Raw genomic sequence first — 21,901 nt, 5'->3', positions numbered from 1 at the left:
CAAAACTAAAAATGACAAACAAGTGCTTCGGGCACTGACAACCAAAATAAAATACATAACCATTAATCAACGTTTATGTGATGGCAAGGAAAGTTAATTTAAACCAATAACCTTTTGTTCATAGCGGCCGTTGCACAACTTTGGAGAGTGGCCAGAAAGAGTATAATGCTATTTTTGTGAACATTTCAGGAGTGGTCTCAGCCATTGTTCGTGATCTTTCTCCGTTTAAGCGACTAAGATACAACAGGGTTGAGACGGGTAATCCTTTGACACTTCTCAACCCACAGCGGTTATCAAAAGGTTAAATTTTCATACCAAGTAGTTTGATTAGGTGATTATTTTTTCTTATTTTATCACACACAAATAAAGGAGTGTATGTTTAATCCCTAGAAACGAAAATTCGTTTACGTCAAAAAAAAAGCTAAGAATACAGTGAACACAAACTCTATAAATTGCACAAAACAACACCCTACCTACTGATACCACAATATATGAAGACTGAAAAGGCTAAAATAAAACTGATTTAGTTTCAAAAAGATCACCTGCGCGTCTAAGATGCCATTCAACAATTGTCGTATAGTGTGCTACAAGGGTTTTTGTTTCCACAACATATCGTATTTTAAATATTTCGATAATCATGTACTGAAAGAAACTATTCATTGTTTTTTTTAGATCGTTGCAATTTTAAGACCTTCGCATCAGGTGCAGTTCGTTGAATTGAACGTGAATTAAGAGTTGGCAGTCAACGTGCTTCAAAAAACGTCTGCGATGCACTTCTACCAACAAGCAAGCTTCATTGCTCCTGTTGGAGTAGGAAACATTTGGTACTAAGCATAGCGCATATACTGGCTAGAATACTCCTTCAACAATCTCGCAAAATTTTGAAAGGAAAGAGGTTAAAGCAACAAGCAAATTGAAGACTGGTTGATACCCAGACAACAAAATCTATCATTTTTACATTGATTCAACGCCTGCAGACGTTGAATCAATGTAAAAATGACGGATTTTGTTGTCTTTGCACCACGTTGTTAATGCACACCGGATGAGCAACAATATCAAATTTGCGTCAACAAGATGTAGTAGAACGTTGAATAAGCATATAAGAGCAAATACTTTGAAAGCAACATGAAAAAATCAAGCTACATCTCAAATATAAAAAATAATTTTGACTTGCACAAAGTTGATTGACAAAATTGCAAAAAAAATTCCTTTGGTTCAACGTTGGAGGACCGTGAATGTTAAAAACCAAAAGTTGTGGATATGCAACAGCGTGTCCACAACACTGAAGGGATATTGCATTCTATTTGTCAACCACTTGTGGCCTGCCGCAGAATTAGAAACAATACTACACAGTGAAGTTATGATTGGCGAAAAAATGATCAACTACATTCCAGACTGACCAAAGCAGCCATTTTTACATCGTTTCAACGTCGTACGATGTGATGAGACGTTTTGAAAAAAAATGAGACGATTTCGAAAAGTGATGAGACGATTTTGAAACGATGTACAAAGGGCAACTCTTGCCAGCTGGATTAGCATATGGGTTGGAAAACAAGTGTTCCTCGAATGCAATTTATTCAAGCAATCCCACCCACACGTTTTGTACAAGTGAACTCGAAGAAGGTCACAGGGGTTAACATTCAGAATCATCGGCAAACAACTGATCGTGATTCTGCAGCATTATCATCACAAATGTGTTGATAGGACCCATTGCAACCAGTGAAGCCACCTAAATATTGAAACGTTTAAACATAAATAAAAATAATAAAAAGTAATAACTGCATTGGTTTTCAATCCTAAACCTTTACAAAGTCTTGGGCAATTCCAGGGTAACGGCATTCCCAAAAGTATTCGATTCGTGATGGGTAAAGGTAAGGCAAGTTTGCCGACCACTGAGATATCAGTAGGCTAATTGATGGATCAAACTCGTAGCCTAATTAGTTGACTATTAGAAGAAAGTCATTTATACCAAATTAAATTTAACAACAAGTGTTTACATTTCTATAAAGTATTTTTGAAAAAAAAAACAAGTTTCACTTGTCAGTGGCACTTTAAACGTAGATAAACAAAGCCAAGGCATTTTTACACAGAAAACTTGTACTTTCACCACGAATGAAACCATAATATGATGCAACATAAAATAAAATCTGTAAACTAAAGCAATTAAAATTACCTGATCCGTAGACCACACAAGATTGGGCCCGAACACGACAGCCAGATTGCTACACGTCATTTTGTTCGTGTCAGAGTTGGCATCAACGAGGTGCAGGAAGTCCATGAGGTACTTGAGGGTGTTGTAATTACGGCGAGGAAGCTTCTGTAGCAAACTTGAAACGACACGGACTCGCGTCTCCGCATCGACATCTGATAACAAGAAAATATTACATTAAAAAAACGTGACAAAAATGTAGAATTCAATAATTTTATTGGAATTTAGGTTCATGATCTAGGCCTTATGAAAGCCAATAACCGTCCATTTAAAGTTTCTCTTAATTTTTAGGTGAATTTTAGCAGTTTCAAACCCTAGAGGTCGTATCCAGGCTTACACCAGGTCGTTGAAGATTTAGATTGAGTGGACGGGAAGGCAAGGAAGCCAATCTTCGTGTCCACCTTAAGGCATGCCTTTAAGTGTCCTGCCAGAGACACAGCCGCATGCTCTTGAGCGGTGTCGAACCGGCGCCATTTCAATTGCCGTTCCAAGGCTCTCACCACTCGGCCAAGCAGCCGACACCCTAGAGGTGATCGCGTTGCTATATACGTTTACGCGACAACAAATTACATTCTATTTTAGAAACGAAGTGAAGATAGGGCAACACCTCAGCAAGAAAAAACCTTTTAAGTTGTGAAATTCCATCAATGTTTGAAAAGAAGATCGTCATTTTGGTTGCAACTTACGTGTAATATTGAGAACGTATTCGTAAAGGTCAAAGGTTATAAGTGGCTCTGGTAATTTTCTCAAAAACGACTTCAGGGTAACAGCGGCTAAATGAGGATCATCAAAAGAGACCTGCAATTACAAGGGTATGATTACTTGGATGCAACTTGATGTTCAAACAACGCAAAAAAAAACAAGATAAAAAACAAGTAATTTTTTAATAAAAAGTTATGATAATACTAAGAATAATACATAATCAATAAATGCATTTGGCTTAACTGTCTAATTGAACTCAGATCTATTCAAGACAAAAGCATGCCGTTCAGGCTGTTGAGAAGATATTTAGGGCCCTGTACCGATAGGATATTCGGGCCCCAAATCAAGACACTTCTAAGAAAAAAAAACACTAATATCTATTCTAAAAATACGCGGTTTCTTCAAGTTTCCGCCCTCTTGTAAAGGTTATGGCCTCCCTGGTCGAAAAGTACCCCCTATCAACGCTACTGATGCGGTTTATAAAAACAATTGGATTTATATTTACCGGCTTTCCCTCGTTGTACAAGGCCTGGACTTCTTTCATGGCCACATTGGATGCAGACCTTCTGAATAGCCCTTCGGTGCGTAAACCTTGGAAAAGCATCAGCCCAGTGTGAGATTACAATTACAGCAGCAATAGAAGAGAATATAGCAGTTAGCAATACACTGTGGCTCACCATTTTCTTTCAGATACTCAACAGTTTCCATCATAACTTTAGGTATGGGAAGACCAGGGTTGTTCTCTTCAAGACTGCAACGTCAAACCGATACGTTTTATTTCATGAGTCAGCACAACTATTGGTGGGTGACTCAGCAAGATCTTAAACGTTGTTTTTTCAAACACAACAATACCTAAGCAAAAAATAAAAGCCCAAAATGTAGATACCAAACTCATCATTATCAATAAACAAAATTTTTGAAAACTGTACTGTCTTCATGGTTCATGCTAGCACTGAAGATGAAGACAGTACAGTTTTCAAAACGTTTATTTGCTGAGAGTTTAGTATCATTTTGGGATCTTTATTTTTTGATCAGAGTAACCACGCGTTCCAACCATATTGCACGAAAGCATCTTTCCAACAAAGTTTTTCAAAACTGTCTTACCGTTGCTAGCAAGAAAAGGCTACACAAAAGCTGTAGCCAAAACTTCACTCAGCAAATATTACATGATACGGAAAAGCAAAACAAATCTTGTGTGGATGTGGACTACCAGTTGTTTACAAATGATATCAGTGAACCGGTTGTGACAACTTTATAAGCATGCTCTCTCACACAGTAAGCCAGTTCTTTTTTACATCGATTCAACGACCGTAGACGTGGAATCAATGTAAAAAAGGTCAGATTGCTGAGTAGCTTTCCGATGACCAAAGCAGTCAATATACAAACAATCTCTTGCAGCGACAGTTTCCGCTGACGTCATCCACTACCCCACCAAACAGTAAATCAACCGATTTTTACATTGACTCAACGTCTGCAGAAGTTGAATAAATGTAAAAACGGTTGATTAGCTGTCTGCGCCAGCGCGAGAGCGATCCACCTCTATCATAACATGCGCTGTTGATTTCTGATCAAGGATCGAGTAAACAAACAAAAGGAACAGATTGAACTTACAATTCCAAGGAAACGGCGAATTGCTGAGTCGGCAACGGAGCCACAGGTTGACTGCTATCCACAGCATCTCTAGGCATATTAGAGCTATTCTTGGCGTTGTGTCGCTTTACCAGTTCGGCGTCATGTCTGGATGATGCAAAGACAATGCGGGTTTTCATGAGATTCACTTGCATGGGGTAGGGTGAATATTTGGGTGACAATTAAAGCTTATTCCAAAATAAATTCAAAAACAATGTTTAGTTACAAATGACGAATCACCACCAATAAATGTGGAGACCGAAAGCTGAAAGAATGAACTTGAGTCAAGCTGTACTGCTTAGACTTGGTGAGATGCAAACAGCCATGTCATCTTCAGCACGATAAAGCAGGACTGGACAAAGCTACTGACCTGGATTTTCATCAGTGTCTTGAAAGGTGTGTACTATCTCACATGTAAAAACTTCAAGAAACAAGACATGCAGAAAGTTACACTTAGAAACTCCGTATACGGCAGGTTGGCATAATTTTATAAACAGTAAAGTTAAAAGCAGCAAACTTACTCCAGAACGTTTGCCGGGATAGGTAGTTGGTTGAGAGAAACTTGATCGGCGATTTCGTGAAGAAAATTAACATGGCGTACTTTCCTACCAAACTTGGCGCTTATGATAGGCTTGAATACATTCATGAGGATGCGGATGAAAGTCGTAGGGTGAACAATGAACAGGGATTTGAGATTCTTCTTGTATCTGTTAATAGAAAGTTCAGTAAAAGGCATTCCCAGACAGAAAAATTTGCTGTCTGGGTTAATGTCTGTGTGCGTTTGAGTTTCTACTAACGTTTGATCAACGTTGAGTTATGTAAAAGAACGTACTTGCGGTCAAATTCCCGATATGCATCTCTCAGCCAAGACAGAGATGGTTTGTTGCGGCTGTTTAAGCCATAGTGGAAGTAGATGAGGCTGTAATCCGATTCCACATATTTGTCAAGAGTGAATATCAAATATCTGGTCGGATAAAAATAGATTAAATAAAAAACACTGTAAAGAGAAACAAATGATGTCATCTTTGGAAATATATTTGCAAAACAAAAATGTCTTTTAATCTTCAAAAGACTAGTTTGTCGCCACATCAACTTGTAGTTTTTTTAAAGCTGCAGTTAAAAATGTTTACTGCAGTGTGGTTTGCTGGATAGAGAAATTGCAAAAAATTGTAAATGTTACCTCCATCAAGGCATGAAATGCAAAAAAGAAAAATCTTCATAGTGTAAAAGCTAAAATGATGAGTGACTAAACGTATGGCGTTTTACTAGTAGCCGGTTTAAGGTGATTTCAATGCAAGCCGTTTAATAATTTATTTTTCCTACTGAATAAATCACCTTAGAAACTTCTTTTGATCCAATTCTTTATTTGAAGGAAGCTTTGAAGCGCTGACAACAATTACTGGCCGACCAGTTACGTCCACGCCCGATACCTGCAAATAAAATGGATGCAGAAAGAAACGGTTTCAAAACGTTGATGTACGTACTGAAAGCTGGTAGTTCCACACACTACTCGTAGAGGTGCTTTACTTCAATTATTCCATATTTTGCAATGTCAGCGAACTGAGCAGCAGCTTGCTGGTCCTCGTCCAGCCAGGCACCCTTTGAAGTGATACCACGATCCCCACCAGCAAAAGCTTCGTTTGGAATCGGTCCCGCAGCGTATCGCATCTCTGCAATGCAACAGCAATGTATGTGGTCGGCGTTTCTCAAACATAAAGTGAAGAGGAAGCGTTCATTTCATGACCAGTTGTTTTGTTATATCAGAAGAATGTTAAAAAAAAACGCTCCTCTGATGTTCTTAAATGTTCATCAGAGACTCTTTGTAAATACAGTGCCGTGTAACTGACTGACGTAATCACGACCACTGGATTTTCCTTAAAAAAATTCTTTGAGCACGGTCAATCGTCGAGCTCAGGTTATAGGCTTAGCACTACAGACACGTATTTTAGGATGGGTTGAGTTTGAGTCGCCAGAATTTCAGAAACATTGACAGAACGTCGCTATGTCCGCACCCCCGGAATGTGTGACTATAACTTGAATAACCAGAAGTGGAAAGTGCGAACCACTTTCAAGTCGTTTGGTTTCAAGCCAGCGAGACAAAACAAACTTCAAAAGTCATGAATATGATACATGGCAGGAGTATGAAAAACGCTTTTATGTGTCTAGTCACCACAACACACGGTTAAATTTTGCGAGGATGGCTAATTTCTGCTGTCTGCTAACTGATTCGTGATGACAAGGCGTCTTAGTCACTTCAGTACTAACTCATAGTCTCAATTTCAAAATCCTAACGTCAGTGCTGTGTTTTTTGTTTTTTTTTGTATGGTAGATGGACATAACAACTACATATCTCCGCTAGAAAACACCTAACATGAAGCAAAGCGCTAAAACGTTTGGGGAAGCCCTTCACAACTCCATGACGTAAGCTGGGATTTTTGCCACCCGTGTTTTTTTAAAGCACAAATCCTTGGTTACTGTTCATTGTAGAATGAAGACAAACGACGTCAAATCAGCGAAGCGTGACTGACGCTAGTTCAGACAAGTTCCAATTGAGAAGACGTTAACTTTTGCCTATTCACGCCAATATTCATGGTTGAAGATTTAGATTAAGCGGATGGAAAGACAAAAAACTTATTCCTCTTGTCATTCTTCGAGATAAAACACAGTAATCAACATCAAACGAGAGGGAGTTGTCAATTTTCTCAAGTTTCAAGAAGCAACGTCTGTGTTTAAGGTTTCCTAAACGTTCGGTTTCTGTTTAGTGTGTAGTTATGACAAGATTATAATCGAACAAAGCCATGGGCCAGTCGGCTTGAAAAGAAATGTTGAAAGGCAAGTCGATTGATGTACAATTGTACATTGCACAGTATTCAATCAATTAATATGATATCCGAAAATCATCGATTTGATAAGCAAACAAGAACGGCCAATTTTGAGTTTTTGAACCACGATTGCCTAGAAGCCCTAGATCAAGAGTTGTAACTGTCTTGACGTGGTTCGAACGGATTTTTCAGCTTGACTTAGATTTGACACAACCAGCAGCAAAAGATTAAAAAAAACGAGGATTGAATGCTCAAGGAATACGGCTGTCTGCGGTTATGTAATGCTCTTGGTTCGCCAATTGAGCACTACTTTGCTAGCAGACATCTTGCTGTTGCACCGTTTCGGCAGTTTGAGCACTTCAAAGATGGGTGAGAGTACCCAAATGTGGTACCTTGCGTACCACAAATGGAAAAAATCACCATGCTGCATCACTTATATATAATAGTAATAAGGTGTTCTCATCTAGTGTACGATTTACTGCACTGAGAGATCTTAAGGTCAAAACAGTGGCGCCTTGTTTGCAGCTTTAAAACTTCATACGATTTTGTTTGTAAAGTCGTATAATGCCAGATTAAAAGTACCGTACCGTAAGGCTCAACCGTAGCCGAACATTTTCTACAGCAACTTCCCATAACGCGTTAACATTGCGCTCGACTTATCTCCGGAAGCCAACATACCAACAGCAGCTCACCAAGCTGTAATGAAATAACTTTTCTACACATTGACAACGGTAATTCAGAAAACCTGAAAGTAAGAGCTAAAACATGAGATAATTTGCAGCAATAAATCTCACAGGCCGGTGTTAATTTCACAACTCCACTTTTCATCTCTACAGTTCAAAGCACAAGATCGCAATTCAATCCACAAATCGCATTAAATTACAGTGCTACTTCACAACTCAAAAACTACAGTGCCCAGTGCTAAAAACACACATAGAACACTGGTTTTGACTGATATTCTTGCGCGGTGTGATCAACGACTAGCTAAGGTCTAACAACTGAACGTCTGTGACTGCATTTCTTGCTTACTGCGCAAGGTAACATGTATACTACTTCGATGGTAGTGATAAAGTGACGCCTTTGGCAAAACCGCAATTACTGAACCGAAAAAACGGTCAATAAGGTCGTATTTTTCATCCACAACGACGTCTTGAAACCCCGAAGTGAATAATCGTACCTCACGAAATTGTGATTCAACAATAAGTGAATGAAATAGGGAAAAAGCCTTTTGGGGCTCTACGTTAAAAACGATACCTACAAACATTAAAAATCGCACAACCAAGCTATAAAAACGATTGTGGGTGGGAAATGGTCTGAGCACGCCACGCCTTACTTCAAGCAGCTAAAAACACTTAAAATAAAGTAGCCTACGGTACATAAACAAATTTCTAAATCTATGTTCAAACATGATCATAATTTTCTACCCTGTAGTTTTTACAACTACGGTACGTAACTATTTAAAGGAGAGAGCAAATATTCATAAAATAGCCAAACTAGAAGTTCAATGAATAATGATAAACGTCATTATTTGGTTCGTCGGTGTGGTTTTCTGCAAAACTTCAACCAAGCATCAAATACAGTGAAGTTAATATAAAACTCAATCCTGCTAGATACGAAAAAACCTCAATTTATACATTTAGGAAACATTATTTTATTAGTAAGAAACAACATTTCCTAATTCCAGAATACGAGAGACGGTTGTAATAGGCTAATTCTGTTTTTCAGTTTAGTAGCTGAATCCTTTCCACACGAAATTTTGTATTAAACAATAAAAACACATACAAAAGTTGTGATGCGCAAAATGCAGCCTACTCATAAGCAAACTGGAATTAATAAAAGTAAAATAAAATCAAAAAATTTAACAATGTCAAGTTAATGTCTCTTGTTAATGAGTTAATGTTAACAAAATATACCAAGTTGTCAACTAGAGTACAATCAATTACAACTGAATGTAACACATTTTCATGGAATTGTGATTATAATTGTAATTGAGGCTTTTTTGTTTTGTATAATATACTTGTAATTTCAAAAAAAATTTGGTCCAAATCACAATTACATATGGTAAGTTTGCACCGGAATGGCCTGTTTCGGTGAGTCCGATTCGGTGAGTCCGATTCGGTTAGTCCGATTCGGTGAGTCCGATCCCTTAACGGGGGATTTTTTCAATTCTTTTTTTAAATTACCGGGTACCATAGTCTAATTATCATTGCCGTTTTAGGGTTAGGGGTTAGGAGTTAAGGTTAGGGGTTAGAAGTTAGGAACTCACCGAATCAGACTCACCGAATCGGACTCACCGAATAGTAGCAGACCCAGTTTGCACGCATGATATCAGTAATTTGGTTGAGCCGCTAGTTGGGGTTCAAAAGGGACTTTTACATCACAACCTAATTTTTATCAAATGCAATTCTACTTGTCTTCATGGTAAAATCAAACTTTGAAAATTTATGGATGAACATAATTACTAAAACATTTAATTTTTGCAGTTGAAACATGCAATTTATTACATTTGGAAGTAATAGTAATTTAAAAATTTAAAAGCAATGTATATAATTGTTATGTAAGTGTAACTAAAAATTTTGATAATGTAATTACATTGAAAACTGTGTCATTGTTCCAACTTTGGTTACAACCACCAACCACCATAACTACTGGATCTAGACCCTCAGTTTTAAGTTTTAGACAGGAAGCATTACTCTGCAGCAGTGATTCCCAAACTGTGGTACGCGAAAGGCGAAAGTCTTCCGGGTGGTACGCGAGAAATTCAGTTAAATTGACACTAGTTAAAATAAAATGATAGAACTTGCGCTAACTTTCAGATTACACAATGTGCATTATTTTGCCATAATTAATTTTTTTTTCTGATGGGATTCAAGCGTTTATGACGCAATACCTAGGTCAGTGATGCTTAAACTTTTTCGTAGCCACGCTTTTTGAAAAGTTTGATTTGCGACAACCCAGATTAGGAGTTTCAGTCATTTTTATTTGCTACAGTTTCATAATAATGAGACATGAGTTCTAATGCGCATATTAGACAGGGAAATATATGTAAGCGTTTTATTACCGCAATTGATTGTCAATTCAATTTTTCATTTTGGCGCAACCATGTAGAGAACGATAAAGTAAACACACGAATTTGACACCAACAAAAGGGAAAGATGACAAGACCAATAGGTTTAAAATATGCATCAGTAAAACACTGTTTGGAAAACACCATTATCTTAAAAATCACAGTCACCAAACCTAGAATGTAAAGAAAAAAATATAACTTTTATTTCGTCGATTGTAAAATAGGCCTACAATCAACCCTTGCAAGGGTAACAAGGGCGATTTAACACAAAAGATATTCAAAAAGTGACAAGTTTCTCGAAGATTTTACTTTGAGAGTCTCGCATTCAAAAACTTAATAGTAATGTCATAAAAAACTTAGAAAGGTAAAGATTGCAGAAAACCGGCCCAGTGTGACTGTGCGGATTTAGTATTATATAGTAATTTTAAAATAAATTTAGATAAGTCACGAAAGGAATCATTGGGTGACGCCCTTGAAAAATTGAAACAAAGCACCAGGACGTCTCGACGCACAGTTTGAGAACCTTTGACCTGGGTTGATCAGCAAAAGCACTAAAACTTTTCAGTTTTCAATGTTGCTGCTGATGGTAGCAGAAGTAGTGCAGCCTATTTATTGGTCTTCTACACATTCGACAACTTAGCAGCTTAATTAAATTAGTCCAAGTATAATGATCTTTTTGTCTTAGAGCCCTGTGCTAATATTTGTTAAAATTGTTTGCTTTTTGTGGTGTATTGCCTATTTTGTTTTGTTTAGTTTTGTGCCTATTTGTTTTGTGGTGTATTTTGAGATTTTCTCGGAATAGATGGTACGCGAACACTGTATGAAACTGTTGTATAATACACGAATGAAAAAAGTTTGGGAATCATTGCTCTACACCAGTGTTTCTCAACCTTTTGTGGTTCATGACCCATTTTAGGTGTTTAATACAGCCTGCGACTTCCTTTCCGTTCTCTTTTCTATAGATAGGCTATAAAAATTAGCACAAAAATACATTTCAATAACATTTAATTTCAAAGAACTGCTGAATGTCACAACTTTAATGTTTAACGTTTCAAACCGGCCTCATGGTGTTGAAAAAATTCTAAATGCTTGCTGATGTGATTGGAATGCTTTGTTTCTAAATGCCGTTTTAACTTTGATGACTTCATAAATTCAGCACTGAGAATTACATTGCACAAAACACACTGTGGCTTCTCAATGCTGTTGCTGACAATGGAAGTCAAGCCAAACATTGAATACTCTGCAAAATATTTTCCTTTTTTGTCCATGGAAAGTATAGAACTGAAAATATTTATTATCACTGAAATACGTTTACTCCTGACTCACTATAAACGCAACTGCACATTGCACAATAATTAAAATGAGATATAGACGAATGTTTTTTAACAACTTTGTTGTTCTTCACTTTTACCGCAATTTTCTTCACTTCGACCGACCAAGGTTTTTTTGACAACAGTTCATTCGTTCTACTTTAACAAACGATGATAAATTGGCCTACAACCGAGCTACGCGTTCTCTTTTGTAACAGTGCAACCAAAGTCACTTGCTACGACATTGCTATATACTAAAGTAATTGCTGAAAAGATTTTTCATTTTTCTGTAATTCTTTGCGAACCCCCTGGGGGTCGCGACCCCCAAGTTGAGAAACGCTGCTCTACACTCTACAGCAGGGCTTCCCAAAGTGGGGGTCGCGACCCCTTGAGGGGTCGCATAACGAAAGTCGGGGGTCGCAGAAAGTATACAAATTTTACAAAAAGCACTGCTTATTAACACTTATATGAAAGATGCTGTGAAAGTTATTACGGTAACTTTAGTAAGAGTCGTGCACTCAATAGGCTACTCGTATTTGTAAATTTATACAGGCTAAAGAAATATGGAATAGGAGTTTAAAATCCTCTTTGCTGCATTGTAAACGTGGATTTCAAAACTAAAGCTAATGCTTTAAAACGATACTAGTGTTAAAAAATTAATTCGTGATTTTTCCAACGAAAAAAAGTTAAGACTAACTCCGTCGTTTTTGTAAAGACATTTTTGGAAAGGCTTTTCAAATCATGCTATTTGTCAGGTTTGTTTGAAAAAGGGGAACGAATTTAATTTGTTCTTCCGAGGAGAAAACATCTATGTTTTTACATTGAAATCTAAAGTTGGAGCATTCATCAAAAAATTAAACATCTAGAAACAAAAGATTGAAAATGATTTATTTGAAATATTCTCATACTGAGAAGTTTTTGGCTAACAATGGCGTGGAATCAAATGTTATCAAGCCTCTGGTTATCGACACTTGTCAAGACTGTTGAAAAAGTTAAAAGAGTATTTTCTTCTAGAATTGAACAATAACAACTTAGATTGGATCCAAAACCCATTTGCAATGCAAAAACAAAGTAGTCTACGGAGCACCTCTCTTTAAAATCTCAGAAAAAATTTGCAAATTTATCTTTTGACTCTTGAATTGTCTGGAAAAAAGTCACACTTTTTGGCTTAGCCTAACATTAGAGCGGATTATTCGCCGTTATATGGCTTTAGCAGTAACCGCACTCCTGCCGTGTGTCTCCACGTATATGTGCGTGTCAGTGTTTTCAACGTTGATAAAATACCGTTCCAGCCTAAGCAACATTGGAAACGCCTTGAGACCAGCATTGACAAACATCGAGCGACTTTGTAGCAGAAAGCAGTCGCACCCATTACACTGAATAAATGTGTTTACTTTTTGGTTTTGTTTCCAGCAGGCTACAAGTAGGCTAGTAAAGTAGTAGGCTTCGAGTACGGACAGCTTGTCTTTACTTTTCGTTTAAATTAAACATTTCAATAAATATCACAAACGTATATTTTTCGCATTGTTTATCCTTTCAACCGTATAATATAGGGTTGCGGAAAATTTTAGGAGATTAAAAGGGGTCGCAAGCAAAAAGTTTGGGAAGCCCTGCTCTACAGTAATATCAGTACAAAATGAAACACCATAAACTTGGAGAAATATACAAGTTTTTTGAAGGTAAAAACTACTAAGAACAATCAAAAGCAAAAATTATACTGACACAAAATTATATTAGACTAACAGCACAAATTGAGATGCTTCAACATACTGTGTGTTGTTTTAATAGTGTTAATATTCTTAATTAGATTCATATCAGTGTTTTGTAAACTTTTTTTTATTGGAACACTGCATAGTTATTCCAGTTGACAAGGAACCACAATGACAATTTGATGCAACTTCGAAGTGCTGAGCTTGCATTGCCTAAGTTTCGGCTCCACAGTCCACATGACTGCAATAACAACCTCATTGTGACCTAGATTGCTTGTGACAACACAATATACAATATCTGTGTTTATTCTCGTGCTCATTCCTGGTTAAGAAAACGCTTAACCATTACCAACATGTTAACATTAACAATGATAATAGCATTTATATGGTGCCACAACCACAACAAAAAATATGCTCCTAGGTGTACAACAAGTGTAGGCCTACACGGCATAGTAAACAAAATACCAATTACTCATAGTGACATCATAAACACAACAGACATGTTAAATAGAATGTTTTCCAGGCGTGTCTTAAATTTATTTACATTTTCTGGGACTTTTATATGAATAGAATAGGTAAATGACTTTGACAACTAGCACCAACAGCAGAAAAGCTGTGGCTGCCAAAATCAGGGTTGATCTCTAAGTGGTCAAAACTGGTTTTGACTACTAAGCGGTTTAAACCTGGTTTTAACCGGTGAAAACTAGGTTTAAACCGGTCAAAACCCAGAACAATATTTTTCTCTAGTGAATGGTCGGCTACCTGGGCTATGGGCTATTTGGGAAATATAAAAGCAGTTGTGAGTTGTGACCATTTTGATATGCAGGCCTCGAAATAGCTGCCGGCCAAGGCCATGGCAGCCTGAACTTTCATTAATGGCCGCCATTATCGACCTGTCAGGCGGGTCTACTACAGGGTTGAGAAAAACCCGGGTTTTTCTCAACCCAAAAAAAGCCCAACTCGCATGTTTTTTAAAAAAAAAACCTTTTTTCAGTAAATTGATTAAACGAATCAATCGTATAATCGTATCAAAACGTCTGGCAAATAGGTGATTCGATTATCCGATTTCGTCTGTACGAGTAGTCTATTGAGTGCACTCTTACTAAAGTTACCGTAATAACTTTCACAGCATCTTGCACATAAGTGTTAATAAGCAGTGCTTTGTGTAAAGTTTGTATACTTTCTGCGACCCCCGACGTGCGTTACGCGACCCCCACTTTGGGGAGCCCTGATCTATGGTATCCAAAAAAATTTCCAGTTCAACAGTCAACACCTAGCAAAAAATGCAGCTGTGTCCCACAAGACATTTTCTGACATGTCAGAAAGAGGAGACAAAGATTTGCTTCTTTATTTTTCCAACCACTAAATATACATTTATTTATTTTGATTATATATTTGAGATAACATTTTTATCATTTATTGCTACATCATAATTAACAATTGTTTTCTATTTTTCCCAGTACATAAATTCTAGACTTCATAATTTACGTGTTACGGTACTTGATTGCTTTCCATCAGTTGGTTGCATTTCAACTTCTTCCTGCTTACTTTTGTTTTTCAGTGTTGTGCCTGATGATTTACGCACCTAACATGAAACCTTAGGTAGTGCATGACTTAGCCATTTTAGCTTTTTGTAACATATGTATGATGTCAAAAAATACTCTAGTAAATAGGCTAACAATAAAAAAATAAAACAAACATTGCAATATTCGACACAAACTCAGCATGTCCTAAATTTCAGTGATTAAACACCAACCTTCAAGTTCTTTTGCTTCATTTCGAAAATCTTCAGCCATTCTTTCTTCTTCAAACCCATTGAGTTTATCATCCACTGACAAGAACTCTAATGTAGTGTCAGGAATAGAAGGTTGTGAATCCATTGCCAAATCAATCAATAACTCTTCTGTTGCAGAATGAGCCATTTTCAAAATTTTGAAGCATATAAAACTTGTGTAGTAATACACTGAACAGCTAAATAAAAAATAATCATTTTTTAAAATCAACAACATTTCATCAAGCTGAAACTTTGCAATGTCTTGTTTAATTGTTTGTTTGTCATATCTTTATCCTGCATTGCGGGAAAGCGGACTTGAGCGCTATGCATTGCTGTATGCCTTCCGACATACATCTGACCCATGCTGCAGCCGACGGCAATGTCTGTTTCCGATTGTCTACTCTACTTATGACTTAAATTTGGTACTACCCATTACTCAAAATCGATCACTGGATAGAGGCAATTATCTTAAAGTTTCTTGCCCAGAGAAACAACAGCAAGTGCGGGTGGCTGGAGTCGAACATGCAGGCTCTCGACTGCGAGCCCAACGCGCTAACCACTCGGCCACTGCATGTCAATTCTCAGTGACCAGACCTATGTCAGTGGTTCAAATTCAAAGCCTATAAAAATATTATGTATATATCGCTCACCTAGAACCGAACTATGCTATGTCCACTTTTTGCAAAAATCACTTTTTCAACTTTTCTTGGGTTTTGGACATAGCTCTATCTGATGGCATGCTCAGATTTCTCTTATGTCTATTATTTTAGCTTTTATCCTACGTTAAGTCCTGCAGAAATTTCAAAATTTTCAAACTAAACTGTGCTATGTCCTTCCCTGGACTTAACATAATGTCAACCTATTAACTGTGTCTGGACATAACATAATATGTTGGACTTAAACTAGTTGCTACTTTTGACTGATTGAAAATGCTGGACATAATACATGTTGTGGAAAGGTGATCTTCGGGTTTATTTATTGATGGTAAATTCTCAGCACCTTTATACCATTGTGTCACTCAGAGATGACATAGGCTGGTCGCTATGGGTCAGAGAACATCCCACAGCTTGTTTTCTGTGTGACAGGCTGCTATTTTGACAAATTGTTAAGGCATTAATGACCAACCTTTCAGTTTTTCTCCAGTCCAGTCCAGTTTTTTCTCCAGTTATTCAAAACCAATACTATCATAGTGACAATCACTGATTAATTTATCCAAGTTGTTGACTTCAAAAAATTTGTGAATGATTCACCACAATACTCACATATCATGAGAGGCTCAACTTTTGATTCTGACGTGAAAAAATACTGTGGAGCAAGATTATGCTATTAAAGTTTTGCAAGGTAAATCCAGTCAAGCTATACTTCAAGTACAAATATTCAGAGCCTTTCAGTGAGATAGACTTCATAAAATCAAGTCGACAGAGCAGCAGACGACTTGCAACTGAATTTTCATTGCCGTTAGTTATGGAACTACCCAAACGTTACAAATCACAGCTTGCAGTAAAAAAGGACAAAAAAGCCGATTTGATGAAGTTATGCAAAAAAACCTCATTCCTCCACACCACCACCACTTTTATGCAGACATTCCAGAAGTAGCTGAACAGTAAACACCAATGCTAGTTTTGCTTTTGTTTCAGCTGGACTCATCTTGACTACCAAAAGAACTGTTGAAAATTCTGAGATCCTAAGTATCAATTTTGCTGATATTTAGGTTGCAGAGTTATTATCTTTCCTTGTAATTTCATTATGTTGTTTGTTCGTTCTGTAGATATATACTGTTGGAAATTAGCATAGAGATTTTATTTAACCATTCCTTGAATTCTAGTTTTATGAATGCATCACTGGTTTGTGACAATGATTAAGGTTGTCAGATCAACTAATTTAGTAAATATTATATAGTATTGAACCATAGAGAAATAAAACATAGTAACTTTAGCGGGTTTAGCATACTTTATTTCACACAAAATATAACATAATTAAATAAAATAAACTCAAACGTTTTCGACACGTACGTGTGTCCTCATCAGGAATTAAATCTGCAATACATAAAATGAAAAATCGTAAGATAAATTTGACTATGCACTGTAACTGTAACGACACTCTGGACTGAAAGCACAAACTGAACAAATGATACGAGAATGATTGCGAGTAAATTATGCGGTGGGAAACAGATCACGTGAGGTGTAGACTACAGGCATTGGACAAAACAATTAGAACACACACAAAAGGAACGATGAGCCACAGGCGAATAACTGCCGGTTGTGCTTTCAGTCCAGAGTGTCGTTACAGTTACAGTGCATAGTCAAATTTATCTTACGATTTTTCATTTTATGTATTGCAGATTTAATTCCTGATGAGGACACACGTACGTGTCGAAAACGTTTGAGTTTATTTTATTTAATTATGTTATATTTTGTGTGAAATAAAGTATGCTAAACCCGCTAAAGTTACTATGTTTTATTTCTCTATGGTTCAACAAAGCAAACTCTCTACCAAAGCTTTATTATATAGTATTGTTTAATAAGTTACAGTGTTATGATTGGGATGTTTTTTTTTAATGTCCACATGTTAATTTGGTTGAGCTGTTGGAGATTATTTCAAAGTCTGATGAAAGTTGGTGATTAGGCAGCTAAATTAGAAATTCAGAAATCTTAGTTATGGTTCTATCTAACAAATGTGATTGCAGCATAAAGCAATAAAGCTTTAAATGTATAGCAATAAAGCTTTAAATGTAAACTTTAGTAAATTTTAGCTTTAAACTAGATCTTTTGAGGAGGCCATGTACCAAAAGTCCAAAGAAGACCTGGCAGATTTTATAGCACTATTGCAGAAGATGTGTAAGAGTATGGCAAAGAAACAATTGAACATAATATCACATTTATAAGTGAAAAGATTGTGTAGTACTAAAACAGGAAATCATGGTTCTGCTGTCAAAAAAGTTTACAAATGCTACCTGGAAGCTACTATCTCAATTTATAGCTCCATCTCAAATTGTTTTAATGTAAAAACAGTGGTTGGAATACTTCAATCGATTTTATAAGTATGCTATGTCCGTTATTTTATGAAATTACCAGTTAGAATTTTCAAAATCAAACAATGTTAAGTCCATCCGATACTTAAAAAAACACTATATTGCTCACCCTAGTGGTTAAAAAGTATCATAAATGATGCCTAACAACCAGCAAGATATTACTAGTCACGCTGGTACAAAATATTGCGTATATATCGGGAGATAATTTACAAAAACCCAATTCAAAATCTATTTTCCTGTTTTTCTCAAAACTTGAAAAATGGACATAACATAGTTCGGTTCTAGGTGAGCGATATATGTATAACTGCCAATAACTTTTCAAACAGGCTTTTTCAGTACAGACTACAGAGATAAAAGTTTAATTATAGCAACTAGTATACACAGGCCTTGTCAATTTGCAAACTCACACCAAATCCAAAAAATAAACTGAACTATAATAATGACTGGAGAGTGAGACTGGTGTAATCTTGATTTGTAGGCTAAATATACTTCATATCTCTTAGAAATGATAGCCCTAAGAAACCAAGTAGATAAAAAGTACAAGCATTGAACCTCAAATCACCGAATGGCTTCACTTTGAATTACAAATCTTTCCCTGAATAACTGAAAAGTTTGGTTGTTCATCAGGCTCAGGATATTTCTGGTTTCTAGCTTTAGTTGCCAGATGCTTTTCAAATTTCCAGCAAAAATATATACCCATTTGGTCCACAATTTGCAATGGTAACAATAAGAGCACAAAAGTAGTTTAAAATCACACAAAATATACAGAGACATGTCGTCCCCTGCTCAGATTAGCAACTTATCTTATCGCTTCTGACTGAGCCTATCAAACCTTACCTTCCAGTCAAATTATATGCTTGCAACACGAAAACTTTCTTGCCAATCTCAGTAATCAACTAATCACGCCTGTATCAGTAGTATAAAATCTCTACGAGTATGACAAGCACAGGTACCTTAATCTTTTACAGTAAAGGGTTTCTCAATCAGAGGATAAAGATTCAAAACCAACTGGTGTGGAGGTGACAAATTTAGCTAACTGGGGTCTTATAATTATCACTCTATTGACGTAACTTTATATCAAAGCATGCTTGATATCTGCAAAACATAACTTCTCTGGGTATAATTGGATTTCCTCAAATGATGATGTTGTTTTTGCGTGTTTGTTTTTGTCATTGTTTCATATAGCCAAGTTGTAAGTATTTTGTGAGTCGTGCAAGGCCTGGTGCATTGCACTTGAAATGGCTTTGCCCATGGTAAGATTTTTTTGTAGGGTTTTCTTGCCTGATTTGCTCTTCTTAAATATGAGCTTCTCCATTAAGTACTACGCATCAAGATGTGTTCCCTTCACTCATGACCATCAGCACTCTATAGCGCACCATGGCCAATCTTCATAGTAAGTGTCTATTTATACAAATCTTGAAAATATCAGCTAAACCTATATATGGGCTAATGAAGCTATTTCCTGAATATATTATGTTCAGTAGCGTAGCCAAGGGGAGAGTTTTGGGGGTTACAACCTCCCCCTTTGTCACAAGTGTGACGTCACGACATTGAAAATGATGCTTTCAGTCTAAAAAAAATTGCCTAATTTTATACAAAACTGCATTAAAAGAGCGAGTTTTGCCAATACCAAACATTTAAACATCTCAGCCAGGAATTAGCAACAAGAAAACATAGAGACTTATAGCTTTATTTCCGAAAAATGCCAAAGAAAACATGATCTTATCCTTTTGCTATGCCACCGGACAGCACCATTTTACAGAAATATTCATACCCACAATTTTGTTGAAAATGCTCTCAGAATGCACCAAATTCAAAGTAAGTTTTCAAAATTTTCTGGGGGCGGCCCCCCAGACCCCCCGCCGCTGGGTTATCAAAACACCCCCTTTCAAAATTCCTGGCTACACTACTGTCTACTGATTATGTTGTTGTTTTTATTTTTGTTTGTAACTTTTTCTCCTTTTTTTTTTAACTTTCTACTGTATCTTAAAATTTTCTGAAGGTGTTGTAACCGTGCCAAATTTGTTTCAACTTAATAATTTTCTTATTTCGGACACAAGCACGTTTTGACATTTGCGTTTTGTCGCTTCTACCTTATTTTCGACCTTTGCTATGTTAACGTGTATTGTTTTTGCTGTGATGGTCACAAATAAAAACAGCTGAACAACTAAAACAGCTGTTATCCCTGAACTGAACCAACAAAGTTGCATTTGGGGCATTTTTGAAATAATTGTAGGAAATTCATTTAGATGCGTCTGGCAGCACTGGAGAGAAGTCGGCAGTTGGCACTCGGTGGTAACGCTTAGAACATCACACAACTAAGGCGAAAGAGCCATGTCCATTGAGTCCTGTCTTTGTCATGAGTTACCAAGGGGGTGGGGGGAGACTTGTATACCTGGGACTGGTATATAAGTCCCCCCCCCCACCCCCATTGGTAACTCATGACAAAGACAGGACTCAATTCAATTTTCTCTTTCGCCTTAGTTGTGTGATGTTCTAGGTTTTTCCGCACTCAGCATTTGCCAAAGTTGCCAGTTTTCGATTTTCCCATGGCATTGATTTTAAGAGCTAGTTTTGTTTCGGAGTTGCGGAAAATTTCACCGTTTGCTGGATGTGCGCTGGCTTACTTTGTTTGGTTTCCTTTCATTTCAATAAAAATTTCAAAAAATAAATAGTTTAGGCAAAAACTTGTTTTTTTTGCTATAGCTTAATTGGTTAGCGCGTCACTTCTGGAACGAAGAAACTTCAAGATCAATAGCGGCGCTGGTTCGACTCTCGGGGTGTGCGCTTGAGCAACGCACGTTAAGGACTGCTCTCCATTCAGCGGCGTCTAATGGATGGAATAATTCCCCGGCAACAAGACTTCAACAATCGGAAACTTCACTCTGTCAATCTCGGTGACCGGGCCTGTGTCAGTGATTCAAAGCCTCTACAAGTATGCGAAACTGCCAGGATTAAGCTCTACAAGAAGCTTTCCCAGTCCGAGGATAAAGATTCAATCAATCAATCAATTTATTCAAACTTTCAAATTTTGTTTTACTTAAGTGCTGCCGGTACTTTTCATCAAGGTATTTGTGGCCAAGTGTTTACTGTAGTAGGTTGGCCAGTCCCAGGGTTGGAAAAAAATCATGATTTTTTTAAAAAAATCAAAAAAATCGGATTTTTTTGATTTAAATCGGATTTTTTTGATTTAAATCAGATTTTTTTGATTTTTTTTATATAAAAAAGCTTCGAGTCTACTTGGGGGAAGAGATCATTTTAGTAAGATAGCAGAATTATTTTTAACCCTTTGATTGATTGAAAGGCTTTGCTTTGCAAGTGTTTAATCATTTTTATTATTATATTGTAGGCTAGCCTGTCTAGTGTCTATTGCACGGTACTACGACAGTTTATCGAAACGACAGTTTATTAAACGACAATTAATCGAACGACAGTTTATCGAAACGACAGTTAATCGAACAACACTTTATCGAACGACTGTTAATCGAAAACCTAACCCTTACCCTAAGCACTAACCAGTAACCCTAATCCCTAACCATTATTCCCTAACCCCTGAGTATTCCATTGCATATGTGCTTCGTCGTTCGATAAACTGTCATTTCGATAAACAGTCGTTTGATGAACAGTCGTTTCAATGAACTGTCGTTT

The 21,901-nt window shown here is 36.9% G+C and overlaps 1 protein-coding gene across 1 annotated transcript; it reads right to left on the bottom strand.

The window, feature by feature from the left end:
• Positions 1-364: 364 nt before the first annotated feature.
• LOC145783229 (rho GTPase-activating protein 8-like) lies at positions 365-15,406 on the bottom strand. Its single transcript, XM_082595036.1, has 11 exons — positions 15,205-15,406; positions 6,068-6,210; positions 5,876-5,970; positions 5,373-5,504; positions 5,062-5,247; positions 4,523-4,648; positions 3,589-3,662; positions 3,417-3,502; positions 2,896-3,007; positions 2,174-2,364; positions 365-1,729 (listed from the first exon to the last, which is right to left on the bottom strand). The coding sequence occupies exons 1-11, from the start codon at positions 15,368-15,370 to the stop codon at positions 1,634-1,636; spliced, it is 1,407 nt and encodes a 468-aa protein (XP_082451162.1). The 5' UTR covers positions 15,371-15,406; the 3' UTR covers positions 365-1,633.
• Between the last annotated feature and the right edge of the window lie 6,495 nt (positions 15,407-21,901).

Source organism: Aplidium turbinatum, chromosome 14 (assembly GCF_918807975.1).
Source record: "Aplidium turbinatum chromosome 14, kaAplTurb1.1, whole genome shotgun sequence".
Lineage (NCBI taxonomy): Eukaryota > Metazoa > Chordata > Ascidiacea > Aplousobranchia > Polyclinidae > Aplidium > Aplidium turbinatum.
Note: the sequence above shows the minus strand (reverse complement) of the source record. Positions and strands in the feature narration are given on the sequence as shown.